Below are 16,974 nucleotides of genomic sequence, written 5' to 3'. Positions count from 1 at the left end.
GTGAGAATAGGGAGGGTGGCTGTATCCTCTTGTAATTTGAAATTCAGTTGATGCTGTGTATTATTATTATTATTATTATTATTATTATTATTATTTATTTATTAAATTTATATACCGCCCGACTAGCAATAGCTCTCTGGGCAGTGAACATAAAACAAATCAAATCAAATGTTTGACCTCCCAGTTCTTTTTAAACTCTTCAGGGTTGCCATTGGCCTGTTTGTATGTATCCTGTGTCTGATTCATGTTACTCTGGGGCTGGGGAACTGAAGGGTGGTTTGCTCTGCTACCAGTCAGGAGACCTAAGGCTACTGGGAGGCTGGACCCCCTGACTCCAAGGTCGAACCTCATGGCAAAGGGGAAACCAACCTGGCCCTATCCATTGGCCAGTGAAAGGGACAGCTGTTCCAACGCTTGCTTTCCTCTTCTCTCCTCATTCCCCTTTTTTTGTATTGCATCCTTTGGATTTGAGCCTGTGGACTGTCTTATCTGTACAGCATGTAGAAAATTTTAGGCGTGTTATTCGTGTTAAATAATATAATGTTGCATTTCAGCAGAATGTTTTTACAATCACTTCATCTCTGTAAGTTTTTCCAGGGTTGGAAGTCCTTGTGTTCACAACCCATAGCTCCATCACGTTCTCAGTCCAGAATTGAGACTGACAGCCAAAGACATCAAATTGTGAATCCACTGATGTTAAGACTAGGGAGGGTTTTGTGGACTGAATTTCATTTGTGCCCCTGCCAACCCTTTCCTAAATAGGGTTGGAATCCCTTTGTTTCAAAGTGGGCCTGTTTTGCACTTATTCTGTGAGTTCTTCCCACTGACTCCTTTCCCAAAGGAAAGGGTTCATGGCAACTGTAGGCCTTGGACTTAATGCCTGGATGCTATTACATACATGCCACAGCATCCATTGATATCTAGATGAATGGAAATTATACTTGGGAGGTTAAAATAGTACAAATTAAAATATTACAAATACTAACTGATTTGAACCCTGGTCTCCCTGGTCACAGTCTAACACTCTAACCACTTCATCATACTGGCTTTCTAAGTGCTAAGTATGAATCTGTTAGCCCTATCTCAAAAATGGTAACTGTTGAGGAAAGGTGCATAAAAGGACAACCAAAACAATCAGGTGGTTGAAGCTGCCTCCCTATGAGGAAAGGCTAAATAGTCTGGGGCTTTTAGGTTCAGGACAAAAAATGATTAAGGGAGACATGATAGATGTTTATACACTTATGAATGTTGCAGAGAAAGTGGATAGAGAGAATTTTGTCCTTTCTTGTAATACCAGAACAGGAAGGTCATGCAACAAAATGGATAGGCGGTAGATTTAGACAGATAAAAAAAGTACAGGCATACCCAGCTTTAACGTTCGCAATGGGACTGGAGGGTATACTTTAAGTGAAAATAAACTTTAAGTGAAGCAATTGTCTTCACTTGTATTGCACGCAATCATCACTAGATGGCAGCGGCGTCATGCCAGTAAAGTGTACAGTAGGGCCCCGCTAATATGGGGGTTAGGGACCAGGCCTCTGCCGTAAAGCGGAAATCGCCGTAAAGCTGAGCCCCACAGACTATAATGGGCCGTGTCATGCGAAAATGATGTCAAATGGCACGCGATGGAAAAAACCTGCCGTATTAGCGGAACAAGCGCTGTAAGAGCGGGGCCTTTCCCTAACTGAAAACTGCCGCATGAACGAAGTGCCGTAAAGCGGAACGCCGTAAAGCGGGGCCTTACTGTACGTTATTGCGAAGTGCGCGAATGTTAAGCGGGGTATGGGGACGTATGGAGCATGTATGTTATAGCGAGGCGACGTTAAGTGAAGCGATGTTAAGCGGGGTATGCCTGTACTTGTTTGTAAGTCGCTTTGGGTAAAAAGTGACAAATATAAATAAGAAATAAGTATAAATAAATTAATACTTTTTATGGAATTAGCTCCGTGATGCATTGGTTGTCACTAGCTTGGATGGCTTTTACTGCGAATTGGACAAATTCATGCAGGATTATTAATGGCTGCAAGTCACAATGCTGATATATATGACTCTACATGTTTTGAGGCAGTATGGTGCTGAATACCAGCTGCTCGAGCAGGGCAAGGTGACAGGAAGAGAGGGACTTTATGCCATGCTTGTGGGCTTCCCGGAGGTGTCTTTTTGGCAACTGTAGGATGTAGGGTCCTGGACTAGATGGAGAGTCTGATTCAGCTCTTAATAAGTGCTTGAGATTTCCTAATGATGCGGAGGGGACTTTTTTCATCTGATTCACAGACATTTGATGCTTCTATAACTTTGGTGAAAGTTAATCGAAAGAGGCAGACAACCCACTGTTCCTGTAATGCATGAATGAAGCTCGATTTCATATGCTGTGATCCTGTTGGCTTGTGATGACCAGGAAACAGTCAAGATTGGGGTGTGTGTAAACTGTGTTTAGCGTTACACTTTCTTTTGCCGCTGTGTGGTCCATGCCTGCTGGTGGTTCTGGTGTGCTTGAACCACTGCCACTAAGAGCCATGATACACATTGCCTGCTTCTGGAAAAGTACCGTCTCCTCTTAGGGCTGTATCACAAGCAGGGCTGTGGAGTTGGAGTCGTGGAGTCGGAGTTGGAAGCAATTTTGGGTGGAGTCAGAGTCGGTAGAAATGTATTGACTCCGACTTCAAAATAAAATTAATATTTTAATATTAACATTAATATTAATACATTAATATACATTTGACATTTATGAAGGAGTCGGAGTCAGACAGTAGAAAAATAGAGGAGTCGGAGTCGAAGGTTTGACATACTGACTGACTCCACAGCCCTGATCACGTGGGGATGTGCTAGAATTTTCCATTAATTCACTTATTCTCTATTGTTACATATTGGATTTTTATGTGGTGATTTTTTTGTGGCGATTTTCAAAAATGGATTTTTAAAAAGCTGCCTCTAAAATATTGATATTAAGAATGATAATTTTATCAATATTTCCTTTAAAAATATCAGTATCAATATTTTTTGTGAGGGGAAAATGGATTGGTAAAAGCAGAGACTAGTGAACAAAGAACGAACCTGAATCAATACCAGTTTATTTGGTTGAATGCTTTCAAACTGGCACCAACCAATGGATCTCAGCGCTAATAGCAAGAGGGCTTCCCTTGATGAAGCGCCCCTTCAGTTTGTTTGGTCCTTGCGAGATGGAGAGAAAAAGAGTTGGTGAACTCGGGCTGTTCTTACCCTAGGCTGCGGGTGGGGAACCTCAGGCCCTGGTGCCAAATGTGGCACACTAGGCTTCTTTCTCTGTTTGGCCCTCGGGACTTTCCCCAGACTACATCTGTCACTGGCCCTGCTCTCCAGCCTTCTCCAGTTCTCCAGTGGCGAATGTTCCATTCCTGGGCAAGATCTTGGACCGAGTGGTTGCTGACCAGCTCCAGGAGCTATTGGATGAGACCGATTATCTAGATCCATTTCAATCGGGTTTCAGGCCCGGTTTTGGCACTGAGACGGCCTTGGTTGCCCTGTTTGATGACCTATGTTGGGAGAGAGACAGAGGGAGTGTAACTCTGTTGATTCTCCTTGACCTCTCAGCGGCTTTCGATACCATCGACCATGGTATCCTTCTGGAGAGGCTTGTTGAGTTGGGAGTTGGAGGCACTGCTTGGCAGTGGTTCCGCTCCTACTTAGCGGGCCGTCTCCAGAAGATAGTGCTTGGGGAACACTGCTCGACACCGTGGGCTCTCCAATGTGGGGTCCCGCAGGGTTCGGTTTTGTCTCCCATGCTTTTTAACATCTATATGAAGCCGTTGGGCACGGTCATCAGGAGCTTTGGAGTGCGTTGTCATCAGTACGCTGATGACACGCAGCTCTACTTCTCCTTTTCTTCTCCTTCAGGTGAGGCCGTCGATGTGCTGAACTGTTGCCTGGCCGCGACAATGGACTGGATGAGAACTAACAAACTGAGACTCAATCCTGATAAGACTGAGATGCTGTTGGTGGATGGTTTCTCTGATCGGATGGTGGATATATACCCGGTCCTGGATGGGGTTACACTCCCCCTAAAGGAGCAGGTTCGTAGTCTGGGAGTCATTTTAGACTCTTCCCTCTCACTTGAGGCTCATGTAGCCTCGGTGGCCCGGAATGCGTTCTACCAACTTCGGTTGGTAGCCCAGCTACGTCCCTATCTGAGTAAGGAGGACCTCACATGAGTGGTACATGCTCTGGTAACCTCGCGCCTGGACTACTGCAACGCACTTTACGTAGGGCTACCTTTGAAGAAGGTTCGGAAGCTACAGCTAGTGCAAAATGCGGCGGCCAGACTGCTAACAAGAACCAAGCGGTCGGAGCATATAACGCCTGTTCTGGCTTGCCTGCACTGGCTTCCAATATGCTTCCGGGCCAGATTCAAACTGTTGGTACTAACCTATAAAGTCTTATATGGCGCGGGACCACGATACCTGTCGGAACGCCTCTCCCGATATGCACCGGCCCGTACACTACGGTCTACTACGAAGGTCCTCCTCCAGGTCCCGACCCATAGGGAGGCACGGAGAGTGGTGACAAGATCTAGGGCCTTCTCAGTGGTGGCCCCCGAACTATGGAATAGTCTCCCCAAGGAGGTGCGCTTGGCGCCGACATTATCATCTTTTCGGCGCCAAGTTAAAACCTTCCTCTTCTCTGAGGCATTTTAATTTAAGTCGACTTAATTTTAAACTGTTGTATCTGATTTTAGATTGTATCGTTTTTATATACTTTTCTATTAGATTGTGTAGTTTTTATTGTATTTTTTTATGTTCACCGCCCAGAGAGCTATTGCTAGTCGGGCGGTATATAAGTTTAATTAATAAATAATAATAAATAATAAATAATTTTTTCCTGATTGGAAAGTGTCCTTGAACTGTAATCACTCCTCTTGCTTGCCTGCATGAAGAGATGTGTATGCAGAAGACTCTTGACTTTTGCGTGGCTGGACTGTAGTCCACTGTTGCCCCACCCATTCCTGTCATATGGCCCCTGGAAGGTCACCTACTGTGGAGAATGTGGCCCTTGGGCTGAAAAAGATTCCCACCTCTATCCTCAGTCAATCAGCACTGCTGAAGCAGACTGTAGTAGGGCCAGCATAGATTACAATGTTGGTGTGACACACAGCAAGATGTTGCAAGATGTTTGCCACATCAGTCCTATTTTCTTCTGGGAATTTCCCCCAAACATTTGGATTGTTTCTGAAGGGCTGAAGCAGAAGAAATGCCCATTTAGCACTCGAAGATACCAGCAAATCACTTCAACTGGAGTGCTGCTAAAATTGATTTTGGTAAATTAAAGCGACTTATGGCCACATATTTCCATTTAATTGGTCTTTTGATCAGGGTGATCTACCGACTTCTGTGATTCATGGCCTTGTATTTTGAACCGGAATTTGCCAGCCTGGGAACAAAATGGGGACAGAATTTGATGATTTGTTATGCTTTTAATTAAACAGAATGTTGTAAACAATGATGAAGAATAAAAAAAGGAAATATTGAATGGTCCATTGATGTAGGACAGCTGGTCAAGTGGAGAGGGGGGACCTGCTGCAGAGCAGCTGTGAGCAACCGCAAAATGACTCTAGAGCATTGAGCTGATTAATGAGGTGCTTTGCGCAGAATGTGCCAAGGTTTTTCCAGTTTTGACAGGGATGTGGCCTAACAACCATCCACAGTGGTTCCTGTTCTTGGCAGTGCAACACAAAGCAGACTTCGAGATGTAATCTGTAGACTTTCCTTGTGCAGATTAGGAAGGTGTCATTGTGACTGGGAAAGTTATTGAAAAGTCATTGGAGAAATTAAGTGAGTGAGTAGCAAAAGTTGGCAACATGGGAAGCTGCCTTATACTGAGTCAGAGTCCATCTAGCCTAGTATTGTCTGGAAGCAGCTTTTCATGGTTTTGGGCAGTCTTTCCCATCCCTACCTGGAGATGCTAAGGAATGAACCTGGGACTTTCTGCATACAAAGCAGATGTTCTAACACTGAGCTAAGGGCCATCTCTTCTTTCTGGTCTGGGTGGCCTTGAATCAAGATGATAAAGTGTATATGAAACTGGCGCTTCATATTTGAAGCTTTATGTTCTCACTGAGAAACCCAGTGAGAAAGCATTTTCTGCCTCCCTGAACATTCTCTAACAGCCATGAAAATGGTCAAAAGTTTGAACGGGTCTCCGTTGGGAAGCTGCTGAGCCAGCATTTATTTGCAGATTTGGTGTGATCAGCCCTAGGCTCAACAGAGACTGCGAGTGGGTAGCTCATGACTGAAAGTTATTCTACCTCATTCAGGGGTTCATGTACACTACTAACCTGTTGCCTTCCAGATGCTTTGGACTACAACCACCATCAGCTCCATCCAGCACAGCTTGCCAATTCATCATACATTGGGAATGAGTTACCCTCATTTTCATTGAACTATTACTATTTATTATGGATCTTGTTTGCATTTGTGCGCTGTATAGTGATTTCTTGCCTTGCTTGGCCTTTGGACCTCATTGTGTGGGAGGGAAAAAAGTACTCCTCTTCCTTCTGTGTGTGCACACATGCGCATATACGCCTATATATTGAGGTTACCACTTCATGCATCTGGGCAGACTTGAACCCATGGCAGCTTATGGTATGATATATGTGTTTGTTTACTCTGTGCAAGAAGCTCACATTCTGCCTTAGAAAAGAGGTTGCATGAATGAATCCTAAGCAATATGTGCTGGGGGATAGCGTTTTTTAAAAAAATCTGATGTTTTGAAACGGGGATATTGTCTGTACTCTGAATATGTAAATGTTTAATGCTGGATTAATAAAGCGGATTGCAAGTTAAAGTGTACGTTGTGTCAAAGCCAGCTTTTTTTAGAGTCAATAATTTATTCCTTTCTATTGAGGTAATGGGCTGTCAGTAGAATACCAATCCCTGCACAGTGGGCTGTCAGAAGGATAATGCAACCTCTCTGCTATATGATGCTTGAAGAGAATAAATTTCATTCCCATGCTTGCCTGCAGCGTGTACTGTTTCGTAGCCTGTAACTGGTATATCTGAAAACCTGTCATCCCTGAAGGGCAGGAGGATCAGCTTTGACTTTCAGGACTAAATCCAAAATTTGCTTGATGATATCAGGGAGTGTGCGTATGCATGGTTTGTTCTGGTCTTTAAAATATTGTATGGTTTAAAAGGGCCTTGAAAGCTGGACGGGTTCTGTTCCTTGAGACAGAATGACACACATCCATCATAAGGGGAAGCTGAATCCTTTTTCCTTTGCTCATACTGATTTATATGCAGTGTGTGTGTTTGGGGATGTAATTATGTGCTAGTTTGCACTATTCAGAAATCCAGTTTTTTTTAACAGCAAGTTTTATTTGTCTTTGTCTTATTGATGAATGTTAAATGCAGAACATTACTTGAAATCATTGAAAAACTAAAGCATTTATAATACATCCCAGTATTTAATTTCACAGAGTGCTTTATCTTATTTAACAGGATTAAACTGTTTACAATAGCATCATGCCCACCCACTAGCCCTCAAGAAAGTGCATATTATAGCTCTGTTTTGTTGTCCTGTTCTATTTTTGCAGGTGCTAAATTACAACAACTGATGTCATCTATGCAAATAGTTTTTGAAGTGAGTCAGAAATAAGCTTTTAGAGATGTTGGCTATAATTAAAACATTTGCTTCACTAGTAAGTGAAGCATTGTGTTGCTAATTATCTCCCTTTTCTGGCTTGCTCTTAGGATGTCACTGTGTGTGTGTTGATCCTTGCAATGAAAAATTGTTTCTCAAAATTGGAATTAGTGAGAGCACAGCTCCATGCCAGTTAATGGGCAATGCCATCTCTTGGGAATGAATGGGGAGAGGTTTTGGTGGAGTTCCATCACCATCCCCCAACCCTGTGTTAATCACTTTTCTGGAATTTCCAGCACAGACTCTGGAAAGATGTTAATAAATAGTTCAAAGTATGTAACTATTGTTATATTACTCCTTCATTTATGCCAGGCAGTGGTACAGTTAGTTAATCTTGGATTCTGGGTTTAATGGTCATATGGGAGCCCTTGCTTTAGATGGTACTGTGTATTTGTTTCACTTCAAAATGTGGGTAAGCCTGCCCTGCTCCCAGGCCATTGAAAAAGCAATTTTAACAGGATGTCCACTGTCTACCTACAAGGTAGCCATTGAGCACTTTGGATATCCCCTCTTTGGTTTGGGGTAGCTTAGAGAAGCCCAGAATCCCTCAGAACTGTCCCACTTTGGTTCAAGATTTGGGATTCATTTCATTTTAAATGTTTTTTTTAAAAAACATGTTATTGAAAATGATATGTTTAACTATTTTACTGTTTATTTCATATTCATATTGTCTTATTTTTTTTTGTTTTGTCACACAAATAATATGTGTCCAAACCATATTTACTGGGTATCAATTAGCTGGGACTGGGAGTCCATTTGGACACACATTTGGGCAAATTACTGCTCATGCTGCTGAGTGGGGTCCTTGGTGCCCACTCCAAAATCTGGCCCTGAGGGCACCACTGATGTCATGGCATTCTTATGAGGTAGGTTGGGCTGGACCTGATGACAACAAATGTGAGGTTGCCACTAGAAACAGGAGCCCTGTGTTTTGTGTGTATATCCCTACTAGTATCTAGGGAAATCAGTGCATGACTACATCAAGCTGCAAGTTCTCCAGCTGTGCTCCACCCAAAGTACTCTCTCACACAGGAAGATGCTGCTGACTGTATGACTGCATGATTCACTGGGAAGGAGGAAACTCAGTTGTAGGCATCACTGGGCAATTCATGATGTGATCTAAAGACACGTGCATATATTAACCTTGTTTTAAGCAGATCTTGTCAGTACCACCATGAGACCATCTTGGAACCTCACGTATGCTGTTCTGAGTTCCATCAATGAAGTATGGTGGGTTATCACATCTGTAGGTAGTACCGTTGGGAATAATTAGAACCAGATTAAACAGTCAGGGAAAGTAGGTGTGATTTATCTGCTGTTTTATTTTTATGTACTTGTTGGCTGCAATAGCTTGATAATTTTGGCATGTATAAAGAAGATCTGATGAAAATAATGTATTTTTCTTCATTGTCAACAATTGGAAATGTTTACGGTATTGTCGTCCAGTAAATGTTTGGTTATTTATTTCAGAAACCTATGTGGAGAGAGCCAATTTGAAAACGCTATGCCTAAGGCCAGCCCACTCTACCAAAAGTCTCTTTTAAAAGGAGAGGGAATCTGTGGCCTTCCAGACAGTGTTAGACTCCAGCTACCATCAGTCCCAGCCAGCATGGCCTGTGGTCAGGGATGATGGGAAATAAGTACAACAACATCTGGAAGGCTACAGGTTCCCCAGCCCCATTTTAAAAGCAGTGATTTTTTGCACTGCCCTCTCATTATTCTCCCATTGTAAGCGACATCATTTTCTTTTTTTTTAATAATTTTTTTATTCAAATTTTCATAAAACAAACAAAACAAAATCAAAAACATAACACAATAAAAATAAAAATAAAAATAAAAAAAATTGACTTCCGACTTGTCACAGATCAGCTATAAATATATAATATATATCAAACCTGTCCCTTAATACATACAAAATCACTTTTCTCCATAGTCTATCTTAATTAATCGTCAAATCCCATTATCATCATTTCATTTTTATCTTTCAACAAAAAGTCTAAGAGAGGCTTCCATTCCTTAAGAAATGTATCTGTCGATTTTTCTCTAAGTAAACATGTCAATTTATCCATCTCTACTAAGTCCATTAATTTCAATAGCCATTCTTCCGTTGTTGGTGTTGATTCCATTTTCCACTTTTGTGCATATAATAATCTTGCTGCCGTAATCATATATAATATTATTCTTCCATATTTCTTTTCTATTTGTTTATCCATAAAACCCAATTAAAAAAAATCTGGTTTTGACTGTATATTTATCTTTAGAATTTTTTGCATCATCCTACCTATCTGTGCCCAAAATAATTTTGCCTGTTTACACAACCACCACATATGATAAAAGGATCCTTCTTGTTGTTTACATTTCCAACAAACATTAGAAACATTACTATACATTTTTGACAACTTTTCTGGAGTCATGTACCAACGATACATCATTTTATAGAAATTTTCTTTAAGATTATAGCATAATGTAAATCTCAAGCCTTTTTTCCACATATTTTCCCATTGATCCATTTGTATATTATAACCAAAGTTTTTTGCCCACTTTACCATACACTCTTTTACTTGTTCTTCTTCCATATCCATTTTCAGCAAGAGTTTATACATTTTCGCAATTATATTTTCATCATTTGTACACAAACCTATTTCAAAATCAGATTTACTTATTTCAAACCCATACATTTTCTTATCCATTTTATATCTCTCTAACAATTGTAAATAGGCAAACCATTGAGAACTATATCCTTCCTTTATCAGTTGTTCTCTCTCTTTCATTATATATTCTCCATGTACATTTTCTAAAAGTTCTTGATAAGTTAACCATTTCTCTTTTCCAGCCATTTCTCTTCTATAAAATGCTTCTTGACTTGAGACACATAATGGTATTTTTGAGTAAAACCTTGGTTTATATCTATTCCATATTTTCAACAGAGGACGTCTTATAAAATGATTATTAAAATCCACATTAACTTTTACTTTATCATACCATAGATATCTATGCCATCCCCACTTCAGATTATGGCCCTCCAAATCCAATAGTCTTTTATTCCTCAATAATAACCATTCCTTTATCCAGACTAAACAACAGGCAGCATAATAAAGTCTCAAATTTGGTAATCCCAGTCCTCCTCTTTCTTTGGCATCTTGTTATAATTTAAATTTAACTCTTGGTTTTTTTCCCTGCCAAACAAATTTAGAAATATCTTTTTGCCATTGTTTAAAAGGTAAATCAGAGGATATTACAGGTATTGTTTGAAACAAAAACATCATTCTCGGCAATACATTCATTTTTATCACGGATATTCTGCCCATTAATGACAATTGTAATTTATCCCATCTTAACAAGTGTTTCTTAATCTCTGTCCATAGTTTTTCATAATTGTTATGAAACAACTTTGAATTTTTATTTGTCATAATAATACCTAAATATTTCAACTTTTCCTCTATTTTAAAATCTGTCTTGTCCATCAACTCTTTTTGTTCCCTTGAAGATAAATTTTTCACCAACATCTTTGTTTTTTGATTGTTGATCTTAAATCCTGCTAACGGTCCAAATTCTTTTAATTTGTCCATCAATACATTAATTCCTTCCAAAGGGTTTTCTAATACGATTATCAAATCATCAGCAAATGCTCTCAATTTGTATTCCTCTTTTTTTATCTTTATTCCCGAGATCCTTTTATCTTGCCTTATATCTCTAAGCAGCACTTCCAAGACCAAGATAAATAAAAGAGGAGATAATGGACATCCCTGTCTTGTACCCTTTTGTATTTCACATGAGTCCGTTAACCCCCCATTAACAATTATCTGTGCCTTCTGAGATGTATAAATAGATCTAATCCATTTTATAAAATTATCTCCAAAATCCATTTGTTCCAAGACCTTAAACAAAAATTTCCAATTCAAATTGTCAAATGCTTTCTCAGCATCTAAAAAGATCAAAGCTGCTTGTTTATCATTTCGTTGTTCTAAGTAGTCCAACACATTCAAAACATCATTTTCCATTCTTCAACAGGTATATCCGTGTATCTTCCATCAGTCCAATTTTCATTCATTTTTTACAGTGCAAGGAGTGGGAATTCTTACTAAAATACCTAATATGGAAATACCTTTCATAAGGAGAGAAGGATATTATTTTGTTGTAGTGGTGGCAAATCTACAAACAATATTGTTTCTCACTGTTGAGTCAGTAGAGACAACAAGTGAAGTTTTAGGCAAGACCAGCAATTGTGTATTAACTGGTAAAGGTGTAAAATACCACTAAACAAGGATCAGCTGGTTGTTGTCCTTAGATTGGGAAATAGTGCACTAATGCAACAAACTTTTCACCTAGAGTGCAGTACAGTGAAAGTGACTTGATCAAGTTGCAATGAATATATTTTTTCATAGTCAGATTTTTTTAAACTTGAAAGGATTTGACCTCTGTTCAAATCTGGGTGTCATTGCTAGAAAGAGTTGAACTTTGGTTGATTGAAGGTTTTTGCTGTCAGAGTCGTCTTTTACTAACTCAACAAGGTTGAGCATGCACTTTCTGATACTTATTCCAACAGCTGTGTTGCACAAGGTTCCTCCACGTTATTGTGCCTTGGCAGGCTTAGTTCATTATGATCGATCTCCGAGAACCATGTAGTAACACTTTTTTGCTTCCCTTTCCTTTGTAGGATGCACGGCAGAAATTCCGTTCTGTTCTGGTTGAAGCAACAATAAAACTAGATGAACTAGTGAAGAAGATTGGGAAAGCTGTAGAAGACTCGAAACCTTACTGGGAAGCACGGAGGGTTGCCAGGCAGGTAAGAATATTGTGGAGGAGCCTGTGCTGTTAATTGGGTAGGGGACAGCTGTACACTTTGGCGTGGTATGAATGATCATTGCTGGCTTCATGAACGAATATAGTTGTGCACTGGCTTTGGTGGGTGTGAAGAGCGTGACTTGTGTTAAGGATGTGATCTTGGCTTATTTTCCTGGTTTGTTAACCAACATTAAGCCGGAATTCCTTGGTTTTGAGCAGAAAGAAGAACTCTGATTTAATACAAGCCAGGATCTTTGTGCCAAAGCTGAATGGGGAGGTGAGAGGGCTTGGCCCCATCACTCATTCATGGCTTCATAAGCCATAGTTGAAGCTTTCAGTGATCATCCAAATCTTGCCAGTGAAAGCACAAAGATGCTATTTGTATTGCCTGACGTGTAGGCATTTGACTAACGGCAGGGTGGACATTTTCAACTGTGTGATTGTTGCAGAACTCATGACACAATTTTTCTTCCCCCCTCCCTCCCCAACTGCTTGCAGATACCACCCACACAGAAGGAAGCTTTCAAAGGGCTTGGAATGTCCTCTTTCCAAGTCCCTGCTAATAGTAATTTTTCAGATAGATCCAACAACCTACTTGCGTTTCCCCTTCCTAGAAGTTGTAATTGTGTCAGAACAGAACTAATTCTTGATCTTGGGATGTCCCAATCTTTATTTAGATATACGAAAAACACTGGATATTCAGAAGCTAAAATCTTAACTAGATAAAAAGCATAAGGGGGTGTCATGAAGATGTTTGGGACTTGCTTAGTCATGGGATAGCAGAGTTGTTATGGTACAGTAATACCTCAATTAACAAAGTAGATGCATTCCTGGACATTACTACTTGAGCAGAAACTTTCCTACCAGAGGTAGGAATAACATGGAAAAAATAGGGATAGGTTCTTACACCCGCTCATAGATGATGGGGGTAGCTTCAACAGGGCCTTTAAAGGGTGCCTACCAGGGACCCACTGACCCTCCGTGGCGCAGAGTGGTAAGCAGTGGTAATGCAGCCGAAGCTCTGCTCACGGCCGGAGTTCGATTCCAACGGAAGGAGGAAGTCGAATCTCCAGTAAAAGGGGTCAAGGTCCACTCAGCCTTCCATCCATCTGTGGTCGGTAAAATGAGTACCCGGCATACGCTGGGGGGTAAAGAAAGGCCGGGGAAGGAACTGGCAATCCCACCCCATATATACGGTCTGCCTAGTAAACGTCGCAAGACGTCACCCTAAGAGTCAGAAACGACTTGCACTATAAGTGCAGGGACACCTTTACCTTTACCAGGGACCCACCCGCTCCCCCTCCCTTCCTCCTCCTCTGAATGTATTGGATCATTCCCTCCCCAGCCCTGGGAGAAAGCAAGAGTTCTCATTAATGCAAAGCAATCACACTGGCTTGTCAGTTTCACCCTAGCAAAGCAAAGGTATAGGCTTGAAAGTTTATCCATAGCAAAGCAATGCTGATCAGTTTTACTGGGGAAAAAAGCAAAGGAGCTTCCTTCCCGGAGGATTTGTTAACTGAGGTATTACCACTGATGGACAGCTGAAACAGAGAAAAGTTTCTCTCTCACACCTCTTTCTACAGTCTTGAACCGAAGAGGAGAAAAGAAAAGAATGGTGGCATTGCTAAAAGCAGCTGTTCTTATGTTTGATTGTGACGCAGTTGTGACTGGCCTAAGCCACTTGACCACTTTGTGATCATCATTTTGTTGTGTGCTTGCAGCTTTTAACATCCCAATAGTGATTGAGATGGCTTTCTTTTCTTACCATATCCCCATTTTCAGTTGATCCAGTTCAGTTTTATGACCTGCAGATAATATGGCTGGCCTCAAAGTGGATTGGAACGATAATATTCAGTGGTGCAGTTGCAGTTAATGCCATTGGTTCCTTCTACTATAGAGATTAGGGAAAACAGCTCCATCCCCTGGCCTTTCAGCTTCATGAGACTTGGGGACAGTTCTTATGACCGCATTTTGGACTTGTTTGCAACTCGTGCTCACTTCTCATGGAAGCTGTGAGTAATGAAGCAGTTGGGTGGCCACTTGACAATCTAAGCCTTGATTATTAGTAATGGGAAGATGAGTCAGGATCTGGGCTTGTAATGATGGACAGTCTGAAAGAAGTACATTTAGGTTGATAAAACTAAATTGGATGGGAGCCCTCTTGTTACTGGCTTATAAGCAGTGTCTGCTTGTGGCTCCATGTCAGTGGGGCAGTGGAATCTGCTCCAGGGTTTAGTCTGAACTTTAAAGAAGCTGTCCAAGGTGCTCCAGTGTCATGGTGTCTCCAGCCGCTACTGCTTATAAATCACTGTTGATGCTTGTTTGTAGTCCTAGTTTAAAAGATCACAGTCTAGAAATTAATTAGGCTTGCTGCCAACCAAAACATACTTGTAAGTAATTCATTTGCCCTGATCATGTTTGTAACTTATTCTGGTGTAATATTTTTGCAGACTATGCAGCTTGCAAAAGAAAAAAAAAGGGGGAGGGAAGCCTGCGTGGCTGAGGCTAAAATAATAAGCGTTTGAATTTCTCCCCTGAGATAAAAACCCATCCTTTGTTGTCTTATCCGCTTGCTAAATCCAGAGCTGTTCTGTGATTTCTTTGCACTTTTCACACATTATATGAATGCATGGAGAAGGGAGGCAAGCAGAATTGCATGTATCCAGCCTTCATAATAAGGCATTCAGTGAGCCCCCCCCCCACATGTACAGCTGAACACAGCAGAAGCATGTGTGTTGGGAGCCCTGAAAAACCAAAGCTTTGATCACATTCAGAAGAGATTGCAGCTCTGATTTTAAAACTCCTCTTTAAAAAATAAATTTTAAAATCCACATTTTAAAAGCAGATCTGTACGCCACATCCATACCATACATTTAAAGCACCTGGCTTCTTCCAAAGAATCCCGGAAACTGTAGTTGGTTAAGGGTGCTGGGAATTGTAGCTCTGTCAGGGATAAACTGCAGTTCCAGAATTCTCTGGGTGAAGCCAGATGCTTTAAATGTATGGTGTGGATGTGACCTAAATTAATAGATCATTTAAATCACCAGTGCAATCTTAAGATGCATTATAGTTTCACGTTTGGGGGGGAATCTGCAGCAAGCCAAGCAATGAGACTGATTTGTACTGTCTTGCAAAATGCTTCTTGGCAAAAGCTGGAAGGAAGATGAGTTTAAGGAACAAATCCTATGGCAGTGAAAATGGGGCAGAGTTGGATTTATATTTGGCATACTGCCATGGAATTGGTTACAAGCCCAAGAACTGGCCCAGTTCCAGCCAAATAACTGGCTGACCTCCTCTGGTGCATCTGTGCTTGATTTAACTATTTGGGACCCAAGAAGTGAGCTACTGGGTGTTTTTTCCACCCCCGCGTGCAAGAGAGAGAGAGCGTGCAATGTGTCCAGACTGTATCTGGCATTAGGAGGTGTTGTAGCAAAGTTACTTAGGAGCCTTAGCTATGGATCAGGAAGTCCCGAGTTCTAATCTTGCCTCTGCTGTGAATTTCCTAGGTGATCTTAGTTAAGCCACACTCTTCTCTGTGCAACACAGCCTATAGAATACGGATAACCAAGCAAGTCAGACTGTGTGTGTGTATGTGTGAGAGAGGGGAGAGGGGAGAGAGAGAGAGATCCCTCCCTCCCTCCCCAGGAGGAATAATGTGAGATAAAGATATCCCGCATATATTAAACTGTTGGTTCTTCATTTGTGTATATTGTATATCTTATTCCTTGTGATTGTCATGTCCACACCCGCCATAAGTCGTAGTTGACTTGAAGGCACATAACAACAACAAATACAACTAACAGTCATGGCTTCCCTCAAAGAATCCTGGGAAGTGTAGTTTGTTTAAAGTTGTATAAGAGTGCTTTAAATGCATGGTGTGGATGCCATTGCTGTCTTCTCAGTTATTTAAATATCCCTGCAACTGAGGCAATAGATACAAAATGATTGATCATGTCATAAGGGAAAAGCTGCCTGGGAATGATGGGAATGTTCAATGCGCTAGTGTGGTTGAAGTGAAGCAGGTATGAGAGCCCTGCAAAAGCAGATCTTGAGGAAGAGAAAAGTGTGTGTAAGTGTGTGTGTGTATATATATATATATATGTGTGTGTGTATATATATATATATATATGTGTGTGTATATATATATATATATATATATATATATATATATATATATATATATATATATATATATATATATATATATATATATATATATATATATATATATATATATATATGTGTGTGTATATATATATATATATATATAAAAGTAAAAATAATGTTTGGATGGCTGTGTATCCTCTTTTCCCGTTATGTGGCCCTCAAAGCAGCTTGCAGTGCGCTATTAAACATCTTAAATGAACTCCCATTTAAAACTTCTAGTCACTTTAAAACAGAGCAGAGTTGGCTCATTTTTCCTTGGGAGAAAGCTGCATAAATGAGTGCACCATCGCAAGTGCCCTTTTTCTATCAGCAGCCAATCTTGCCTCAAAATAGCAGTATTACCAAAAGCAA

At 40.7% G+C, this 16,974-nt stretch overlaps 1 protein-coding gene across 1 annotated transcript in view; it reads left to right on the top strand.

The window, feature by feature from the left end:
• SH3BP5 (SH3 domain binding protein 5) overlaps positions 1-16,974 on the top strand; it is a 69,772-nt gene that overhangs the window by 21,924 nt on the left and 30,874 nt on the right. Inside the window, exon 4 of the mRNA XM_061586401.1 lies at positions 12,329-12,457. Within this exon, the coding sequence (XP_061442385.1) occupies positions 12,329-12,457 (129 nt within the window). The remainder of the gene's footprint in view (positions 1-12,328; positions 12,458-16,974) is intronic.

Source organism: Rhineura floridana, chromosome 10 (genome assembly GCF_030035675.1).
Source record: "Rhineura floridana isolate rRhiFlo1 chromosome 10, rRhiFlo1.hap2, whole genome shotgun sequence".
Lineage (NCBI taxonomy): Eukaryota > Metazoa > Chordata > Lepidosauria > Squamata > Rhineuridae > Rhineura > Rhineura floridana.
This window is presented reverse-complemented; position numbering and strand designations above follow the sequence as displayed.